Source organism: Scyliorhinus torazame, chromosome 1 (assembly GCF_047496885.1).
Source record: "Scyliorhinus torazame isolate Kashiwa2021f chromosome 1, sScyTor2.1, whole genome shotgun sequence".
NCBI lineage: Eukaryota > Metazoa > Chordata > Chondrichthyes > Carcharhiniformes > Scyliorhinidae > Scyliorhinus > Scyliorhinus torazame.
Genome location: NC_092707.1, coordinates 56,670,580 through 56,690,209, shown reverse-complemented (window position 1 = coordinate 56,690,209; position 19,630 = coordinate 56,670,580). Strand labels below are relative to the sequence as shown.

The following is a 19,630-nucleotide window of genomic DNA, read 5'->3' as shown; positions in this document are numbered from 1 at the left end:
TGCGGTAAACCAGAAGGGAATCCCCCCTGGATACGGATGGAAAAAGGAGGAGAAAGTGGCCGGATTGCAGTGGATCCTTTAGAACAGCGGCAAGGAAGGCAAGCAAAAACCAAGATGGCGTCGGAAGGTGGCAGTTTAACATGGGGCCCTGAACAACAAGAGTTCTTGAAATGCTGTGTGGAAGAGCTCAAAAAGGAAATGAAGAAAGAGCTGTTGGCCCCGATACTACAGGCGATCGAAGGGCTAAAGGAGGAACAAAAGACCCAGGAGCAGGAGCTTCGGGTCGTGAAGGCAAAGGCAGCCGAGAATGAGGACGACATACAGGGCCTGGTGGTGAAGACGGAGACGCATGAGGCACATCAGAAACGATGTGTGGAAAGGTTGGAGGCACTGGAGAACAACGCAAGGAGGAACAACCTGCGGATTTTTGGTCTTCCTGAAGGTGCGGAGGGAGCGGACGTCGGGGCATATGTGAGCACGATGCTGCACTCGTTAATGGGAGCGGAGGGCCCGGCGGGTCCGTTGGAGGTGGAGGGAGCATACCGAGTGATGGCGCGAGGACCGAGAGCAGGAGAAATTCCCAGAGCCATAGTGGTGAGATTCCTCCGTTTTAAGGATAGAGAAATGGTCCTTAGATGGGCAAAGAAAACTCGGAGCAGTAGCTGGGAGAACGCGGTGATCCGCGTTTATCAAGACTGGAGTGCGGAGGTGGCGAGAAGGAGGGCGAGCTTTAATCGGGCCAAGGCGGTGCTTCATAAAAAGAAGATAAAATTTGGAATGCTGCAACCGGCAAGACTGTGGGTCACATATCGAGGGAGGCACCACTACTTTGAGACGGCGGATGAAGCGTGGACTTTTATTGTGGAAGAAAAACTGGAATGAGCGGGTTATTAAAAAGAACGTTTGAACAAAGTGGTGGGGCGAATGTGGGGGGCGAAGAGGGGGGTTAAAAAGGGGGGAAAGAGGAGTTTTATGTACTAATCCTGCGATGTGGTAACTTTTGCTCTCTTCCACAGGTGGTGATGGGGGGAGGAGGGGAGGTGGAGGAGATGGGGCGTTGGCCATTGGGGGCGGGGCCAAGGAAGAAGCGCGGGCTTCGTTCCCGCGCTATGATAATCATGGCAGGAATAGAGAAGCAGGAAGGAGGGGGCGTCGCACGGTGCGAGCCGAGGTCACGGGGGAAGCCGAGGTCACGGGGGGAAGCCGAGGTCAGCCAGAGTTTGCTGACTTCTGGGAGCAACATGGGGGGAGTAATTATGCTAGCGGGGGATCTAGCGGTGGGGGGTGGGAGGGGGGAATTACTGGGTTGCTGCTGCTGGGGAGAGGGGGGAGCTGGTATGGGAGGGGATGGGCAGGGGGGCACCGCCTGGGGAAGATACAGCTGCGTGGGAACTGGGTGAGGAGCTGGAAAAAGGGGATGGCTAATCGACAAGGGCGAGGGGGTAGGAAGCCCCCCAACCCGGCTGATCACGTGGAACGTGAGAGGGCTGAACGGGCCGATAAAGAGGGCACGGGTACTCGCACACCTTAAGAAACTTAAGGCAGATGTGGTTATGTTACAGGAAACGCACCTGAAACTGATAGACCAGGTTAGGCTACGCAAAGGATGGGTGGGGCAGGTGTTCCATTCGTGGCTAGATGCGAAAAACAGGGGGGTGGCTATATTAGTGGGGAAGCGGGTAATGTTCGAGGCAAAGACTATAGTGGCGGATAACGGGGGCAGATACGTGATGGTGAGTGGCAAACTACAGGGGGAGACGGTGGTTTTGATAAACGTATATGCCCCGAACTGGGATGATGCCAATTTTATGAGGCGGATGCTAGGACGCATTCCGGACCTAGAGATGGGAAAGCTGATAATGGGGGGAGATTTTAATACGGTGTTGGAACCAGGGCTGGATAGGTCGAAGTCCAGGACTGGAAGGAGGCCGGCAGCAGCCAAGGTACTTAAAGATTTTATGGAGCAGATGGGAGGTGTAGACCCGTGGAGATTTAGCAGACCTAGGAGTAAGGAGTTCTCGTTTTTCTCCTATGTCCATAAAGTCTACTCGCGAATAGACTTTTTTGTGCTGGGAAGGGCGTTGATCCCGAAGGTGAGGGGAACGGAGTATACGGCTATAGCCATTTCGGATCACGCTCCACACTGGGTAGACTTGGAGATAGGGGAGGAAACAGGAGGGCGCCCACCCTGGAGAATGGACATGGGACTAATGGCAGATGAGGGGGTGTGTCTAAGGGTGAGGGGGTGCATTGAAAAGTACTTGGAACTCAATGATAATGGGGAGGTCCAGGTGGGAGTGGTCTGGCAGGCGTTGAAGGCGGTGGTTAGAGGGGAGCTGATATCAATAAGGGCACATAAAGGGAAGCAGGAGAGTAAGGAACGGGAGCGGTTGCTGCAAGAACTTTTGAGGGTGGACAGACAATATGCGGAAGCACCGGAGGAGGGACTGTACAGGGAAAGGCAAAGGCTACATGTAGAATTTGACTTGCTGACTACGGGCACTGCAGAGGCACAATGGAGGAAGGCACAGGGTGTACAGTACGAATATGGGGAGAAGGCGAGCAGGTTGCTGGCACACCAATTGAGGAAAAGGGGAGCAGCGAGGGAAATAGGGGGAGTGAGGGATGAGGAAGGAGAGATGGAGCGGGGAGCGGAGAGAGTGAATGGAGTGTTCAAGACATTTTATAAAAAATTATATGAAGCTCAACCCCCAGATGGGAGGGAGAGAATGATGGGCTTCTTGGATCGGCTGGAATTTCCCAAGGTGGAAGAGCAGGAAAGGGTGGGACTGGGAGCACAGATCGCGGTAGAAGAAGTGGTGAAAGGAATTAGGAGCATGCAGGCGGGAAAGGCCCCGGGACCGGATGGATTCCCAGTCGAATTCTATAGAAAATATGTGGACTTGCTCGCCCCGGTACTGACGAGGACCTTTAATGAGGCAAAGGAAAGGGGACATTGGATTTCGGCGGCAGCGGTGCGCAGGGGCCTTCTGGGAGGTGAGTAGTTAGTTTAAAAGCTCTTACCTTTACAGGAGCAGCCCTTTGGATTTCGGCGGCAGCGGTGCGCAGGGGCCTTCTTGGAGGTGAGTAGTGAGTTTAAAAGCCACTTACCTTTACAGGAGCAGCCCATTGGATTTCGGCGGCAGCGGTGCGCAGGGGCCTTCTGGGAGGTGAGTAGTGAGTTTAAAAGCTCTTACCTTTACAGGAGCAGCCCATTGGATTTCGGCGGCAGCGGTGCGCAGGGGCCTTCTGGGAGGTGAGTAGTTAGTTTAAAAGCTCTTACCTTTACAGGAGCAGCCCTTTGGATTTCGGCGGCAGCGGTGCGCAGGGGCCTTCTTGGAGGTGAGTAGTGAGTTTAAAAACCACTTACCTTTACAGGAGCAGCCCTTTGGATTTCGGCGGCAGCGGTGCGCAGGGGCCTTCTGGGAGGTGAGTAGTGAGTTTAAAAACCTTACCTTTACAGGAGCAGCCCATTGGATTTCGGCGGCAGCGGTGCGCAGGGGCCTTCTGGGAGGTGAGTAGTGAGTTTAAAAGCTCTTACCTTTACAGGAGCAGCCCATTGGATTTCGGCGGCAGCGGTGCGCAGGGGCCTTCTGGGAGGTGAGTAGTTAGTTTAAAAGCTCTTACCTTTACAGGAGCAGCCCTTTGGATTTCGGCGGCAGCGGTGCGCAGGGGCCTTCTTGGAGGTGAGTAGTGAGTTTAAAAGCCACTTACCTTTACAGGAGCAGCCCATTGGATTTCGGCGGCAGCGGTGCGCAGGGGCCTTCTGGGAGGTGAGTAGTGAGTTTAAAAGCTCTTACCTTTACAGGAGCAGCCCATTGGATTTCGGCGGCAGCGGTGCGCAGGGGCCTTCTGGGAGGTGAGTAGTTAGTTTAAAAGCTCTTACCTTTACAGGAGCAGCCCTTTGGATTTCGGCGGCAGCGGTGCGCAGGGGCCTTCTGGGAGGTGAGTAGTGAGTTTAAAAACCTTACCTTTACAGGAGCAGCCCTTTGGATTTCGGCGGGAACCGGAAGTTCGACCTCTGGCAAGTCCCCCCCCCAATAAATTCTGGTGGAGAGGAAACCCGAGACACTACACGTGTAGTGTCTCCCACCCACCCTCCTCCTCTAACCTAATAATAAGACCCATTGGTGTAAGGTAAGTGCCATATTATATTATTATATTATTAGCATTGTGCAGGCCAAGGATTGGAGGTGGAGGAGCAGTCTCTGTCAGCGAGAGAACCTGAGAACATCTCAGAAGGTAAGCAAGTGATTTTTACTTTTATACCTTTTTTTCAAATTGTGTGTGTCGGGGGGAAACTGAAGTGACATCACAGAAAAGCTGTGACCTGAGTGGCTGGTTGGGATTCTAAACTAAATTTTTTTGAGTATTTGGGAACTAATTAAACATAATAACTTAATTATAATTTAGAGGATATCTAAGCCAGAGATCGGAGGATAGTATAGTTAGCTATCGCATTTCTATTAGAAATCTAGTGCTAGGAAACAGATAGTTGACAGTAACTTTGTAATTTTAAAAAAAAAAGTATTTATTAAAAAAAAAAGACCAATTTTAATTTTAATTAATTGACGCAATGTCAGTTAGAGGGGTGCTGTGCTCTGACTGTGAGATGTGGCAGGTCCGGGAGGCTTCCAGCGTCCCGGATGGCTTCATCTGCAGAAAGTGCACCCAACTGCAGCTCCTCACAGACCGCATGGTTCGGTTGGAGCAGCAATTGGATGCACTTAGGAGCATGCAGGTGGCGGAAAGCGTCATAGATCGCAGTTATGTAAGTGTGGTCACACCCAAGGTGCAGGCAGAGAAATGGGTGACCACCAGAAAGGGCAGGCAGTCAGTGCAGGAATCCCCTGTGGTTGTCCCCCTCTCGAACAGATATACCCCTTTGGATACTGTCGGGGGGGATAGCCTATCAGGGGAAAACAGCAGCAGCCAGAGCAGTGGCACCATGGCTGGCTCTGATGTTCAGAAGGGAGGGTCAAAGCGCAGAAGAGTAATAGTTATAGGGGACTCTATAGTCAGGGGAACAGATAGGCGCTTCTGTGGACGTGAAAGAGACTCCAGGATGGTATGTTGCCTCCCTGGTGCCAGGGTCCAGGATGTCTCCGAACGGGTAGAGGGAATCCTGAAGGGGGAGGGCAAACAGGTAGAGGTCGTTGTACATATTGGTACTAACGACATAGGCAGGAAGGGGCATGAGGTCCTGCAGCAGGAGTTCAGGGAGCTAGGCAGAAAGTTAAAAGACAGGACCTCGAGGGTTGTAATCTCGGGATTACTCCCTGTGCCACGTGCCAGTGAGGCTAGAAATAGGAAGATAGAGCAGACAAACACGTGGCTAAACAGCTGGTGTAGGAGGGAGGGTTTCTGTTATCTGGACCACTGGGAGCTCTTCCGGGGCAGGTGTGACCTGTATAAGATGGACGGGTTGCATCTAAACCGGAGAGGCATAAATATCCTGGCCGCGAGATTTGCTAGTGTCACACGGGAGGGTTTAAACTAGTATGGCAGGGGGGTGGGCACGGGAGCAATAGGTCAGAAGGTGAGAGCGTTGAGGGAGAACTAGGGAATAGGGACAGTGTGGCTCTGAGGCAGAGCAGACGGGGAGAAGTTGCTGAACACAGCGGGTCTGGTGGCCTGAAGTGCATATGTTTTAATGCAAGGAGCATTACGGGTAAGGCAGATGAACTTAGAGCTTGGATTACTACTTGGAACTATGATGTTGTTGCCATTACAGAGACCTGGTTGAGGGAAGGGCAGGATTGGCAGCTAAACGTTCCAGGATTTAGATGTTTCAGGCGGGATAGAGGGGGATGTAAAAGGGGAGGCGGAGTTGCGCTACTGGTTCGGGAGAATATCACAGCTGTACTGCGGGAGGACACCTCAGAGGGCAGTGAGGCTATATGGGTAGAGATCAGGAATAAGAAGGGTGCAGTCACAATGTTGGGGGTTTACTACAGGCCTCCCAACAGCCAGCGGGAGATAGAGGAGCAGATAGGTAGACAGATTTTGGAAAAGAGTAAAACAACAGGGTTGTGGTGATGGGAGACTTCAACTTCCCCAATATTGACTGGGACTCACTTAGTGCCAGGGGCTTAGACGGGGCAGAGTTTGTAAGGAGCATCCAGGAGGGCTTCTTAAAACAATATGTAAACAGTCCAACTAGGGAAGAGGCGGTACTGGACCTGGTATTGGGGAATGAGCCCGGCCAGGTGGTAGATGTTTCAGTAGGGGAGCATTTCGGTAACAGTGACCACAATTCAGTAAGTTTTAAAGTACTGGTGGACAAGGATAAGAGTGGTCCGAGGATGAATGTGCTAAATTGGGGGAAGGCTAATTATAACAATATTAGGCGGGAACTGAAGAACATAGATTGGGGGCGGATGTTTGAGGGCAAATCAACATCTGACATGTGGGAGGCTTTCAAGTGTCAGTTGATAGGAATACAGGACAGGCATGTTCCTGTGAGGAAGAAAGATAAATACGGCAATTTTCGGGAACCTTGGATGACGAATGATATTGTAGGCCTCGTCAAAAAGAAAAAGGAGGCATTTGTCAGGGCTAAAAGGCTGGGAACAGACGAAGCCTGTGTGGCATATAAGGAAAGTAGGAAGGAACTTAAGCAGGGAGTCAGGAGGGCTAGAAGGGGTCATAAAAAGTCATTGGCAAATAGGGTTAAGGAAAATCCCAAGGCTTTTTACACTTACATAAAAAGCAAGAGGGTAGCCAGGGAAAGGGTTGGCCCACTGAAGGATAGGCAAGGGAATCTATGTGTGGAGCCAGAGGAAATGGGTGAGGTACTAAATGAATACTTTGCATCAGTATTCACCAAAGAGAAGGAATTGGTAGATGTTGAGTCTGGAGAAGGGGGTGTAGATAGCCTGGGTCACATTGTGATCCAAAAAGACGAGGTGTTGGGTGTCTTAAAAAATATTAAGGTAGATAAGTCCCCAGGGCCGGATGGGATCTACCCCAGAATACTGAAGGAGGCTGGAGAGGAAATTGCTGAGGCCTTGACAGAAATCTTTGGATCCTCGCTGTCTTCAGGGGATGTCCCGGAGGACTGGAGAATAGCCAATGTTGTTCCTCTGTTTAAGAAGGGTGGCAGGGATAATCCCGGGAACTACAGGCCGGTGAGCCTTACTTCAGTGGTAGGGAAATTACTGGAGAGAATTCTTCGAGACAGGATCTACTCCCATTTGGAAGCAAATGGACGTATTAGTGAGAGGCAGCACGGTTTTGTGAAGGGGAGGTCGTGTCTCACTAACTTGATAGAGTTTTTCGAGGAGGTCACTAAGATGATTGATGCAGGTAGGGCAGTAGATGTTGTCTATATGGACTTCAGTAAGGCCTTTGACAAGGTCCCTCATGGTAGACTAGTACAAAAGGTGAAGTCACACGGGATCAGGGGTGAACTGGCAAGGTGGATACAGAACTGGCTAGGCCATAGAAGGCAGAGGGTAGCAATGGAGGGATGCTTTTCTAATTGGAGGGCTGTGACCAGTGGTGTTCCACAGGGATCAGTGCTGGGACCTTTGCTCTTTGTAGTATATATAAATGATTTGGAGGAAAATGTAACTGGTCTGATTAGTAAGTTTGCAGACGACACAAAGGTTGGTGGAATTGCGGATAGCGATGAGGACTGTCTGAGGATACAGCAGGATTTAGATTGTCTGGAGACTTGGGCGGAGAGATGGCAGATGGAGTTTAACCTGGACAAATGTGAGGTAATGCATTTTGGAAGGGCTAATGCAGGTAGGGAATATACAGTGAATGGTAGAACCCTCAAGAGTATTGAAAGTCAAAGAGATCTAGGAGTACAGGTCCACAGATCACTGAAAGGGGCTACACAGGTGGAGAAGGTAGTCAAGAAGGCATACGGCATGCTTGCCTTCATTGGCCGGGGCATTGAGTATAAGAATTGGCAAGTCATGTTGCAGCTGTATAGAACCTTAGTTAGGCCACACTTGGAGTATAGTGTTCAATTCTGGTCGCCACACTACCAGAAGGATGTGGAGGCTTTAGAGAGGGTGCAGAAGAGATTTACCAGAATGTTGCCTGGTATGGAGGGCATAAGCTATGAGGAGCGATTGAATAAACTCGGTTTGTTCTCACTGGAACGAAGGAGGTTGAGGGGCGACCTGATAGAGGTATACAAAATTATGAGGGGCATAGACAGAGTGGATAGTCAGAGGCTTTTCCCCAGGGTAGAGGGGTCAATTACTAGGGGGCATAGGTTTAAGGTGAGAGGGGCAAAGTTTAGAGTAGATGTACGAGGCAAGTTTTTTACGCAGAGGGTAGTGGGTGCCTGGAACTCACTACCGGAGGAGGTAGTGGAGGCAGGGACGATAGGGACATTTAAGGGGCATCTTGACAAATATATGAATAGGATGGGAATAGAAGGATACGGACCCAGGAAGTGTAGATGATTGTAGTTTAGTCGGGCAGTATGGTCGGCACGGGCTTGGAGGGCCGAAGGGCCTGTTCCTGTGCTGTACATTTCTTTGTTCTTTGTTCTTTGTTCTTTGACAACTGCCCCCTACTATGTCTGAAGCAACGATATCGCTTCTCTTAAAGAAGGAAAAGGACCTGCTACAATGCGGGTCCTATAGACCTATTTCCCTCCTAAATGTAGATGCCAAAATCCTGGCCAAGGTAATGGCAATGAGAATAGAGGAATGTGTCCCGGGGATGGTCCACGAGGACCAAACTGGGTTTGTGAAAGGGAGACAGCTGAACACGAATATACAGAGGCTGTTAGCGGTAATGATGATGGCCCCACCAGAGGGGGAAACGGAGATAGTAGTGGCGATGGATGCCGAGAAAGCATTTGATAGAGTGGAGTGGGATTATTTGTGGGAGGTGTTGAGGAGATTTGGTTTTGGAGAGGGGTATGTTAGATGGGTGCAGCTGTTGTATAGGGCCCCGATGGCGAGCGTGGTCACGAATGGACGGGGATCTGCATATTTTCGGCTCCATAGAGGGACAAGGCAGGGATGCCCTCTGTCCCTGTTATTGTTTGCACTGGCGATTGAGCCCCTGGCGATAGCGTTGAGGGGTTCCAAGAAGTGGAGGGGAGTACTTAGAGGAGGAGAAGAACACCGGGTATCTTTGTATGCGGACGATTTGCTACTATACGTGGCAGACCCGGCGGAGGGGATGCCAGAAATAATGCGGATACTTGGGGAGTTTGGGGATTTTTCAGGGTATAAATTGAACATGGAGAAAAGTGAGTTGTTTGTGGTGCATCCAGGGGAGCAGAGTAGAGAAATAGAGGACCTACCGTTGAGGAAGGTAACAAGGGACTTTCGTTACCTGGGGATCCAGATAGCCAAGAATTGGGGCACATTGCATAGGTTAAATTTAACGCGGTTGGTGGAACAAATGGAGGAGGATTTCAAGAGATGGGATATGGTATCCCTGTCACTGGCAGGGAGGGTGCAGGCGGTTAAGATGGTGGTCCTCTCGAGATTCCTCTTTGTGTTTCAGTGCCTCCCGGTGGTGATCACGAAGGCTTTTTTTAAAAGGATTGAAAAGAGCATCATGGGTTTTGTGTGGGCCGGGAAGACCCCGAGAGTGAGGAAGGGATTCTTACAGCGTAGCAGGGATAGGGGGGGGGCTGGCACTACCGAGCCTAAGTGAGTATTATTGGGCCGCTAATATTTCAATGGTGAGTAAGTGGATGGGAGAGGAGGAGGGAGCGGCGTGGAAGAGATTAGAGAGGGCGTCCTGTAGGGGGACTAGCCTACAGGCTATGGTGACAGCCCCATTGCCGTTCTCACTGAGGAACTACACCACAAGCCCGGTGGTGGCGGCTACACTGAAGATTTGGGGACAGTGGAGACGGCACAGAGGAAAGACTGGAGCCTTGGGGGGGGTCCCCGATAAGAAACAACCATAGGTTTGCCCCGAGGGGAATGGATGGGGGATATGGAATGTGGCAAAGAGCAGGAATAACGCAACTGAAAGATCTGTTTGTGGATGGGAAGTTCGCGAGTCTGGGAGCGCTGACCGAGAAATATGGGTTGCCCCAAGGGAATGCATTCAGGTATATGCAACTGAGGGCTTTTGCGAGGCAACAGGTGAGGGAATTCCCGCAGCTCCCGACACAAGAGGTGCAGGACAGAGTGATCTCAGAGACATGGGTGGGGGATGGTAAGGTGTCAGATATATATAGGGAAATGAGGGATGAAGGGGAGACTATGGTAGATGAACTAAAAGGGAAATGGGAAGAAGAGCTGGGGGAGGAGATCGAGGAGGGGCTGTGGGCAGATGCCCTAAGCAGGGTAAACTCGTCGTCCTCGTGTGCCAGGCTAAGCCTGATTCAGTTTAAGGTATTACACAGGGCGCATATGACTGGAGCACGGCTCAGTAAATTTTTTGGGGTGGAGGATAGGTGTGCGAGGTGCTCGAGAAGCCCAGCGAATCATACCCATATGTTTTGGTCATGCCCGGCACTACAGGGGTTTTGGATGGGGGTGACAAAGGTGCTTTCAAAAGTAGTGGGGGTCCGGGTCGAACCAAGCTGGGGGTTGGCTATATTTGGGGTTGCACAAGAGCCAGGAGTGCAGGAGGCGAGAGAGGCCGATGTTTTGGCCTTTGCGTCCCTAGTAGCCCGGCGCAGGATATTGTTAATGTGGAAAGAAGCCAAGCCCCCGGGGGTGGAGACCTGGATAAATGACATGGCAGGGTTTATAAAGCTAGAGCGGATTAAGTTCGTTCTAAGGGGGTCGGCTCAAGGGTTCACCAGGCGGTGGCAACCGTTCGTCGAATACCTCGCAGAAAGATAGATGGAATGGGAAAAAGAAGGCAGCAGCAGCAGCCCAGGATTGGGGGGGGGGGGGGGGGGGGGGTGGGAGGAGGAACCAGAAGGACTCTCAGGGTTGTTAATATATACTGTATAATATGTATAGGTCGTTGCGACAGATAATTATATATTGGACTGTTAAATTATATTTTTGGAGAGTGTTACTTGTGATAAGGCAGTTGCCAATTAGGGTTAGTTTTCATTTTTGTTATTTATTATTTATTCATTTTTTGTTTATAAAATAGGTCATTGTTATTTGTGTTGCTATAATATTGTGTAAAGGATGCACAATGTACTGTGTTGGTTGACCAAAAATTTTCAATAAAATATTTATTAAAAAAAAGAAAGAGCACCCTACCTAAGCCCACACCTCCACCCTGTCCCCATAACCCAGTAACCCCACCCAACACTAAGGGCAATTTTGGACACTAAGGACAATTTAGCATGGCCAATCCACCTAACCTGCACATCTTTGGACTGTGGGAGGAAACCAGAGCACCCGGCGGAAACCCACACACACATGGGGAGAACGTGCAGACTCCGCACAGACAGTGACCCAAGCCGGGAATCGAACCTGTGATCCTGGAGCTGTGAAGCAATTGTGCTAACCACCATGCTACCGTGCTGCAGGGAAAGCGGGAGATCGAAGGGAGAATCATAACCATTGAACCAGATTCTTTCCATTCCTAGAATCCACATGCATACACTTCTGGCACTAAGAACACCAGCCTGACCTATTTGGTTTTGTTTCTCCATTGTGACTGCTTAGATTTCAAAGAGCAAACTATTTCAACCTTAGTTTAGCTCTTTGTTATGCATTGCCTATTTCTGTTCCTTGAGGAAGCTTGTGGAACTCTTTGCTAAGTGATGTTTCCCAGACTCTTCCCAACTTATTGAAGTAAACTGCTGAAAATTCAAGTCTTATTATTTTGTCAGAGAATTTGCATCGAGCTTGACAAATATTGTATCACTAGATTTTTCTGCTTTTTTTTCTGCAATGATCTGGCTTGAAAATATGTTTTTGAAATGCTAAGGAAAATAAAGTTGCAGCCTCCACAGGCTTCAGTAACATTGCCGTGGTAATAGAATAATTATTGGTTCTCATCACATTATCCCATTCATATTATACGTTTTAAGTGGAGATATGGGTCCTCTTATAGGGACTACCTTTTAATTTACCCTTTAATGCAAATATTAGGAGAGATCTGAATAGCAATACACACTATAGGAAATTTCATTCTAGTTACTGAGTATGTACTATGAATTAATATAAATTTATTCAAGATTTAAAGTTACAAATTAATTGCTGTCTTAGTACCACACAAACATGCAGTACTGTTATGCCAATGTTCATCTTTGTATGGTTCAGGCAGCACGGTGGCACAGTGGGTTAGCCGTGGAGCTTCACGGCGCAGAGGTCCCAGGTTCAATCCCAGCTCTGGATCACTGTCCGTGTGGAGTTTGCACATTCTCCCCGTCTTTGTGTGGGTTTTGCCCCCACAACCCAAAGATGTGCAGGTTAGGTGGATTGGGCACGCTAAATTGCCCCTTAATTGGAAAAAATTAATTGGGTACACTAAATTTATATTAAAAAAAATAATAATCTTTGTATGGTTCTGTGCTTATAATCAATTTTCTCTCTACCTAATAGCTCTGGATGCTGTTTGACCAGAATATACAGTTTAATCGAGCAATGAGTGATGGGAAATACCATATAGCTGACTCCCTAGTTCCTGGAATAGCAGCACTTAATGGGCCAGAAGGATTCTACAGGTAAGTGCAAGGAATTTTTTTCAGCAAAAGTGTTTTCTGCTCGTAAAGGATGGTAGACATTTTGAAATCTCTTCTGCAAACAGCAGTTGATGCTCGATCAATTGTTAATTTGAAATCTCCTATTGATAGAGATGTGTTCACCAAAGATATTAAGGGATATTGGGTGAAGGCAGGGGTATGGGGTTTGGCCACAGATCAGCCATGATCTCATTGAATGGTGAAAGAGGCTTCACATACAAACATAGAAAATAGGAGCGCGAGTAGGCCATTTGGCCCTTCGAGCCTGCTCTGCCAATCATTATGATCTTGGCTGATCATCCAACTCAATAGCTTATTCCTACCCTTCCCCTATATCCTTTGATCCCTTATGCCCCAAGAGTTATATCTAACTCCTTCTTGAAAACATACAATGTTTGACCTCAACTACCTTCTGTGGTAGAGAATTCCATAGGCTCACCATCTCTGGGCGAAACAGCCTCTCCTTATTTTAGTCCTAAATGGTCCACCTCGTATCCTCAGACTGTGACCCCTTGTTCTGGACTCTCCCACCATTGGAAACATCTTCCTGCATCTACACTGTCTAGTCCTGTGAGAATTTTATAGGTTTCTATGAGTTTCTCTCCTCCTCCTTCACCTCCCTCCCCCTCTCAATTTATAGCCTTTCAGATAATATCTGCCTTCCTGTTTTTGCTACCAAAGTGGATAACTTCACATTTATCCACATTATATTGCATCTGCCATGCATTTGCCCACTCAGCTTATCCAAATCACACTGAAGCATCTCTGCATCCTCCTCACAGCTCATCCTCCCACCTAGTTTTGTGTCATCTGCAAATTTAGAGATATTACATTTAGTTCCCTCATCTAAATCATTTTATAAATATTGACCTACTCTTCCTAGAACATGGGTGTCTCAGCCTCTTGTCAAAATGTTCTGCTTTCAGTAATTACATTTTTTTTAGGGAAATATGAATTAAAGGAGCTTCATGACGAGTGGAATTTCTGTAAATTGAATGATCTAGCAAACCTTTTGAATCGGAGTTCTGCTGATTTGATTAGTTTTCTTGAATTTCAAAAACAAAACTGTGCCATGTCTCCTGTCAACGCAATGTGACGATCTGCGCATGCACACTGGCCCATGCAAATGTCACTCTGCTGCCCCCAAAGTATGGGTTTGGTAGGCAGGAAATATATGCAGGTCTTAATGTCTGAAGTTTTACAATATTGTATAACTACCGACTACATTTTTACTAACAATGTTCAAACAGCATTGGCATCAAATAATGGCTGCACTTTCACCACAACCAAAACAGCCCCTCCTAATATTTTGATTATATTAATTAATCATCAAAAATCCATCATTAACAATTCACAAAAGTGACAAGGTGCTGCAAATCGGAAGCTGGAGATATTCAACGCAAGATGCTGCCGGAGTGTGTACAATATTTTCTGTTTGTTAGTTTGCTGCTTTAAATTATCCACTTCTGCATTAAAATGGCAAAAGCGCTTTTTTTCTCATTGGCACTGCAGGAATTTCCGTCTAGCAGTGTCAGGTTTGTGGCCAGTCTGATGCAATGTGCTCGATGTTTCACGAGTCGGTAAAACTGTAAATGTGGCGGGGAAACAGTAGAAATGCGCATATGCAATGTTGCCAACAAACGCACCCTGAAAACCTGGCCTGTTTTTCTTGTGCTACCTTTTTAAAGTAAAATGGTTTCCTTAATTAAAAAATTAGAAAATAGTGGATGAAAATATTGTATTTACAGGGATTTAGTAAGCTTTGTTTTTTGTCAGTGTATTGAAGAGGAGGTTGCAATACTCGGCATCATTGGAGAAACACGTGCTCAATAACCATTTTATAAATTAATTTACGGGATGTGGGTGTCACTGGCTAGGCCAGCATTTATTGCTCATACCAAGTTGCCCTTGAGAAGGTGGTGGTGAGCTACCTTTGTGAACCACTGCAGTCCTTGAGGTGTTGGTACACATAATTCTGTTAGGGAAGGAGTTCCAGAATTTTGACCCAATGACGGTGATGAACAGGGATCTCTTTTCAAGTTGGCATGGTGAGTGACTTGGAAGGGAATGTTCAGGTGGCGGTGTTCCCAGGTTTCTGCTGCTCTTGTCCTGGATAGTAGCGGTTGTGGGTTTTGAAGGTGCTGCTTAGACGCTTTGGTGAGTTGCCTGAGTGCATCTTGTAGCTGGTACACACGGCTGCTACTGTTCGTCAGTGCTGGAGGGATTGAATGTTTGTGAAAGTGGTACCAATCAAGCGGGCTGCTTTATCCTGGATGGTGTTGAGCTACTTGAATGTTGTTGGAGCCGCACTCGTCCAGGCAAGTGGAAAGTATTCCATCACAATCCTCACTTGGGTCTTGTAGATAGTGGGCAGGCTTTAGGGAATCAGTTACTCACCGCATGATTCATAGCTTCTGACGTGCTTGTGTAGCCACAGTATTTATATGGTTGTTCCAGTTCAATTTCTGGTCAAGGGTAACCCCCAGGAAGTTGATAGTGGGGGATTCAGCGATGGTAATGCCACTGAATGTCAAGGGGCAATGGTTAGATTCTCTCTTGTTGGAGATGGTCATTACCTTGCACTTGTGTAGCACAAATGCTACTTGCAACTTGCCAGTCCAAACCTGGATATTGTCCCGGTCTTGCTGCATTTGGTCGTGGATTCCTTCAGTATCTGCAGAATCGCGAATGGTGCTCTACATTGTGCAGTCATCAGCGAATATCCTCACTTCTGACTTTGAGGGAAGGAGATCATTGATGAAGCAGCTGAAGATGGTGGGAACTGACACTACCCTGAGGAACTCCTGAGAATTTCCTTAATGCCAATTGGTTAGTCTCTGGAGCTTTAGTATATCCTACATGTTTGCTAATGGATTACGTGCACCTAGTTTGAGTGAACTGGTCTTAAACTTTCTATTTGGATTCACAGATGTAATGTCACACTATCTTTGTGTCTTTCTCTCCATCACACTGTTCATTTTAATTATATTACCACCCTATTGGATCAAATTGTATATTCATAGAATTTTATAGTTTTAAAACTTTGTAATTTTCGAATTAAAATTATAACTTTAGAAATTTATTTTTTTTAGAGTAATTTTCAAATTAAGGGGCAATTTAGCGTGGCCAATCCACCTAACCTGCACATCTTTGGGTTGTGGGGGCGAGACCCATTCAGACACGGGGAGACAATGCAAACTCCACACGGACAGTTAAAAATTATAACTTAAGAACTACTAAATACTTTACCCAAGAGAAAATCAGTGGGCAAAGTGTACCAATAAAAGGGGAAAGAGGCACAGTTAATTAAATATTCCAAAATACTTTTTGAAACGATTCCCCCCCTCCCCTTACCATGTTCTCCTTCAGTCATCCAATTTGACAGGTTCAAAAGTATCACAACATGAAAAATGTAAAAATAGAATTAATATTTTTGACTGGCCTACAAATTTCTCTACTATCCTTAATGCATCTAATATGCCTGAACTTGCGCTGAATGGCAATCGGATTCATAATGGGAAAGATATAGGGGGGTGGGGGGGGGGGGGGGGGGGAGAAGAAAGAGTGTGGTTAGGTAGTTAACTAGTGTGTGTCAATCGGGTGGTCATTGGTGGGGGGGGTTGGGATTGTGTGGTCAGTAGGGGATGGGTGGGGATCCGTTGGTTTAGGGAAGGGGGATCTGGTGGTCACTGAGGGAGTGGGGGGTTTGGGACCGAGTGGTCAGTGGAGGAATGGGTTCTCATGGGGTAGTCAGTGGGAGTATCAGGTAGTGGGATCACATGACCCCATGGAGGGGTTGGGAAGAGCCCCTTGGTGGGGGTGGTCAGTACTATAATTACCTTGCAGTTAGATGTAGTTTTAATTTTTCTAACTATTCCTGGGTAACTTTTACTGTAAGATGGTTGGGACCATCCACAGTTTGCAATTTAAATTGTACTTTCAGATGGTTCCAATTGCAGGACAATTGCCCAACAGAAGTTTGAAGTCCTTACCTAGGGACTTGCGGGGATGGACATCTTTGGGGTGTCTGCCCCCTCCAGCCACAACACCTAGAAGCTTGCAAGTTACAGGCAAATAATTTTCATCTCTGAGGCTTAAGTGACTGAAGTTAATTGTATCACTTTAATGCTAATGTTGATTACTGCTGTACCCTGGCACAGCCCTGAGTGCAAGTCAACTGTTTTAATTTCTAAACCAGCCCGTCCCTAACCATACAACTGCTGTCACCACTGCAATTATCCCACTTATCTCACTCCTTCCCAGACCAATATGGCCTGGAAGCCAGAACTCCCTCTCCTCCCCCAGTACTTCTGCATTTCTGTTCAACAGCCTGCTCATTAGGACTATCTTAATTTGCTCTGATCCCAGTCTGAGTGCATGTGATGTTCACAATTTCCAAGCATGTTTCAATTGGACTATTTGTGTAATTTTAAAAAATTATTTCATGGGTTGTAGGCATCGCTGGCTGGGCCAGTATTTATTGCCCATCCCTAATTGCCCTTGAGAGGGCATTTTAAGAGTCAACCACATTGCTGCGGATCTGGATGGAGTCCAGACCACGTAAAGATGGCAGATATCCTTCGCTAAAAGCTGTCGGCTTTTACGACAACTAGACTTTTAATTCCAAATTTTTATTCAATTCCTATTTCGCCATCCGCCATGGTGAGATTCAAACCTGGGCCTCCAGAGCATTGTCCTGAGTCTCTATAAGAAGTCTTACAACACCAGGTCCAACAGGTTTGTCTTGTATGTGGGGTGTCATAAGACTTCTTACTGTGCACACCCTAGTCCAACGCTAGCATCTCAACATCAAGTCTAGAATACTAGTCCAGTGACAATAACACTGCGCACCATCAATACAAATAGGTTTTCTAACTTGAATTGCAAATCATTTGAAAAAAGAAAAGTGAATAATCTCTGAACAATATTTTTAGTTCAGGGAGAGCATGAGTGATCTCAGCAGGTCTAACATCATCTGTGGAGAGAAAAAGGAGCTAACTTTTCAAGTCTGGATAACTCTTTATCAAAGCTGACATAGAGTTAGTCATCCAGACTCAAAATATTAGCTCCCTTTTCTCATCGCAGATGCTGTCATACCTACAAAGATTGTCCAGTATTTTCTGTTTTTTATCAGATTCCAGTATCCACAGTAATTTGCTTTTATCTAGCGCGTGTGATGCCTAACTCGCCAAACAGACACAGAAAAGGGCACCACACTTCTAAAAGTCAAAAATTATTGCTCTTCATATACAAACTTAGAATTTGAATGTAATGGATATTAATAGAATATTCTAATTTATCTGACTGCCATGCAACCAACCGGAAATGAGTACTGCTGTGTGAATGTCCCCGTTGATAATCACATTGTAACTGATGCAAATGTCTTCTGTTTATGACGTTTGTCCTACTTTATCTCCGGTTCCTTGTACTAATTGGCCTAAATGAAAATATGTTGATTTTAATTTGATTATATCTAGGTTTCTGAGAAAGGAGAGGATGAAAAATTTGCTCAAGAACATTTTTGAATCACTTCTCGGCCTTTTGGCTAAGATCAAGCATCAGATCAAGCCCAAGATGAGGTGCAATGCCTTTTCTTGTCAGCTTGGAGCTTGTATGTCCCTCTTGTGGAGACCATGAATTGGCTTCAATTTGAATTGGCTTTTGGAGCAAGCAATGAGGTGGATTAAGGGTCCATTCTGCACATTGGGTTTGTAACTAATGGGATTTAAAAATAAAGAAACATTTTTTTTTAAATACCGTTGTCATGCAGATTAAAAAATATATAAACCTGTTAAAAGAAAATAGCAACTTACGCAAGATATTGTCCAACTCCCGTGAGAGATTCCTCTAACTTTCATTTTGAAGTTTTAGTATCTTAAATTGGTTTTATTTCACACTCCATCTGGCACACATTGCACCTGGTCTATGTTCATTTGTTCCAGCCCACCCAGATGTTTGTCATCTTGTATATCCTGGAACTTAAGAAAAAGGTAAAATTGAGTATAAAAATAAAGGACATATAACAATCAAGGTCATCAAGGGGAGGTTGTGTCTCACTCACTTGATAAGAGTTTTTCGAGGAGGTCAGAAAAATGATTGATGCAGGTAGGGCAGTGGATGTTGTCTATATGGACTTCAGTAAGGCCTTTGACAAGGTCCTCATGGCAGACTGGTACAAAAGGTGAAGTCACATGAGATCAGAGGTGAGCTGGCAGGTGAGCTGGCAAGATGGATACAGAACTGGCTAGGTCATAGAAGGCAGAGAGTAGCAATGGAAGGATGCTTTTCTGATTGGAGGGCTGTGACTAGTGTTCCGCAGGGATCAGTGCTGGGACCTTTGCTGTTCGAAAATGTAACTGGTCTGATTAGTAAGTTTGCGGACGACACAAAGGTTGGTGGAATTACGGATAGTGATGAGGACTGTCAGAGGATACAGCAGGATTTAGACATGGGTGGAGAGATGGCAGATGGAGTTTAATCCAGACAAATGTGAGATAATGCATTTTGGAAGGTCTAATGCAGGTAGGGAATATACAGTGAATGGTAGAACCCTTAAGAGTATTGACAGTCGGAGAGATCTAGGTGTACAGGTCCACAGGTCACTGAAAGAAGCAACACAGGTGGCAAAGGTAGTCAAGAAGGCAGACAGCATTCTTGCCTTCATTGGCCGGGGCATTGAGTATAAGAATTGGCAAGTCATGTTGCTGCTGTATAGAACCTTAGTTAGGCCACACTTGGAGTATAGTGTTCAATTCTGGTCGCCACACTACCAGAAGGATGTGGAGGCTTTAGAGAGGGTGCAGAAGAGATTTACCAGGATGTCGCCTGGTATGGAGGGCATTAGCTATGAGGAGAGGTTGATTAAACTCTGTTTGTTCTCACTGCAATGACCGCGGTTGAGGGGCGACCTGATAGAGGTCTACAAAATTATGAGGGGCATAGACAGGGTGGATAGTCAGAGATGTTTTCTCAGGGTAGATGGGTCAATTACTAGGGGACATAGATTTAAGGTGCGAGGGGCAAGATTTAGAGGAG

The 19,630-nt window shown here is 46.8% G+C and overlaps 1 protein-coding gene across 6 annotated transcripts in view; it reads left to right on the top strand.

Moving 5' to 3' along the window:
- anapc5 (anaphase promoting complex subunit 5) overlaps positions 1–19,630 on the top strand; it is a 70,025-nt gene that overhangs the window by 34,495 nt on the left and 15,900 nt on the right. For all 6 annotated transcript variants that reach the window (XR_011940008.1, XM_072495138.1, XM_072495135.1 and 3 more), the window contains one exon: positions 12,456–12,577. Coding sequence is in view for 5 of the 6 variants with exons in the window: in XM_072495138.1 (XP_072351239.1) it covers positions 12,456–12,577 (122 nt within the window). In the remaining variant the exon portion in view is untranslated. The remainder of the gene's footprint in view (positions 1–12,455; positions 12,578–19,630) is intronic.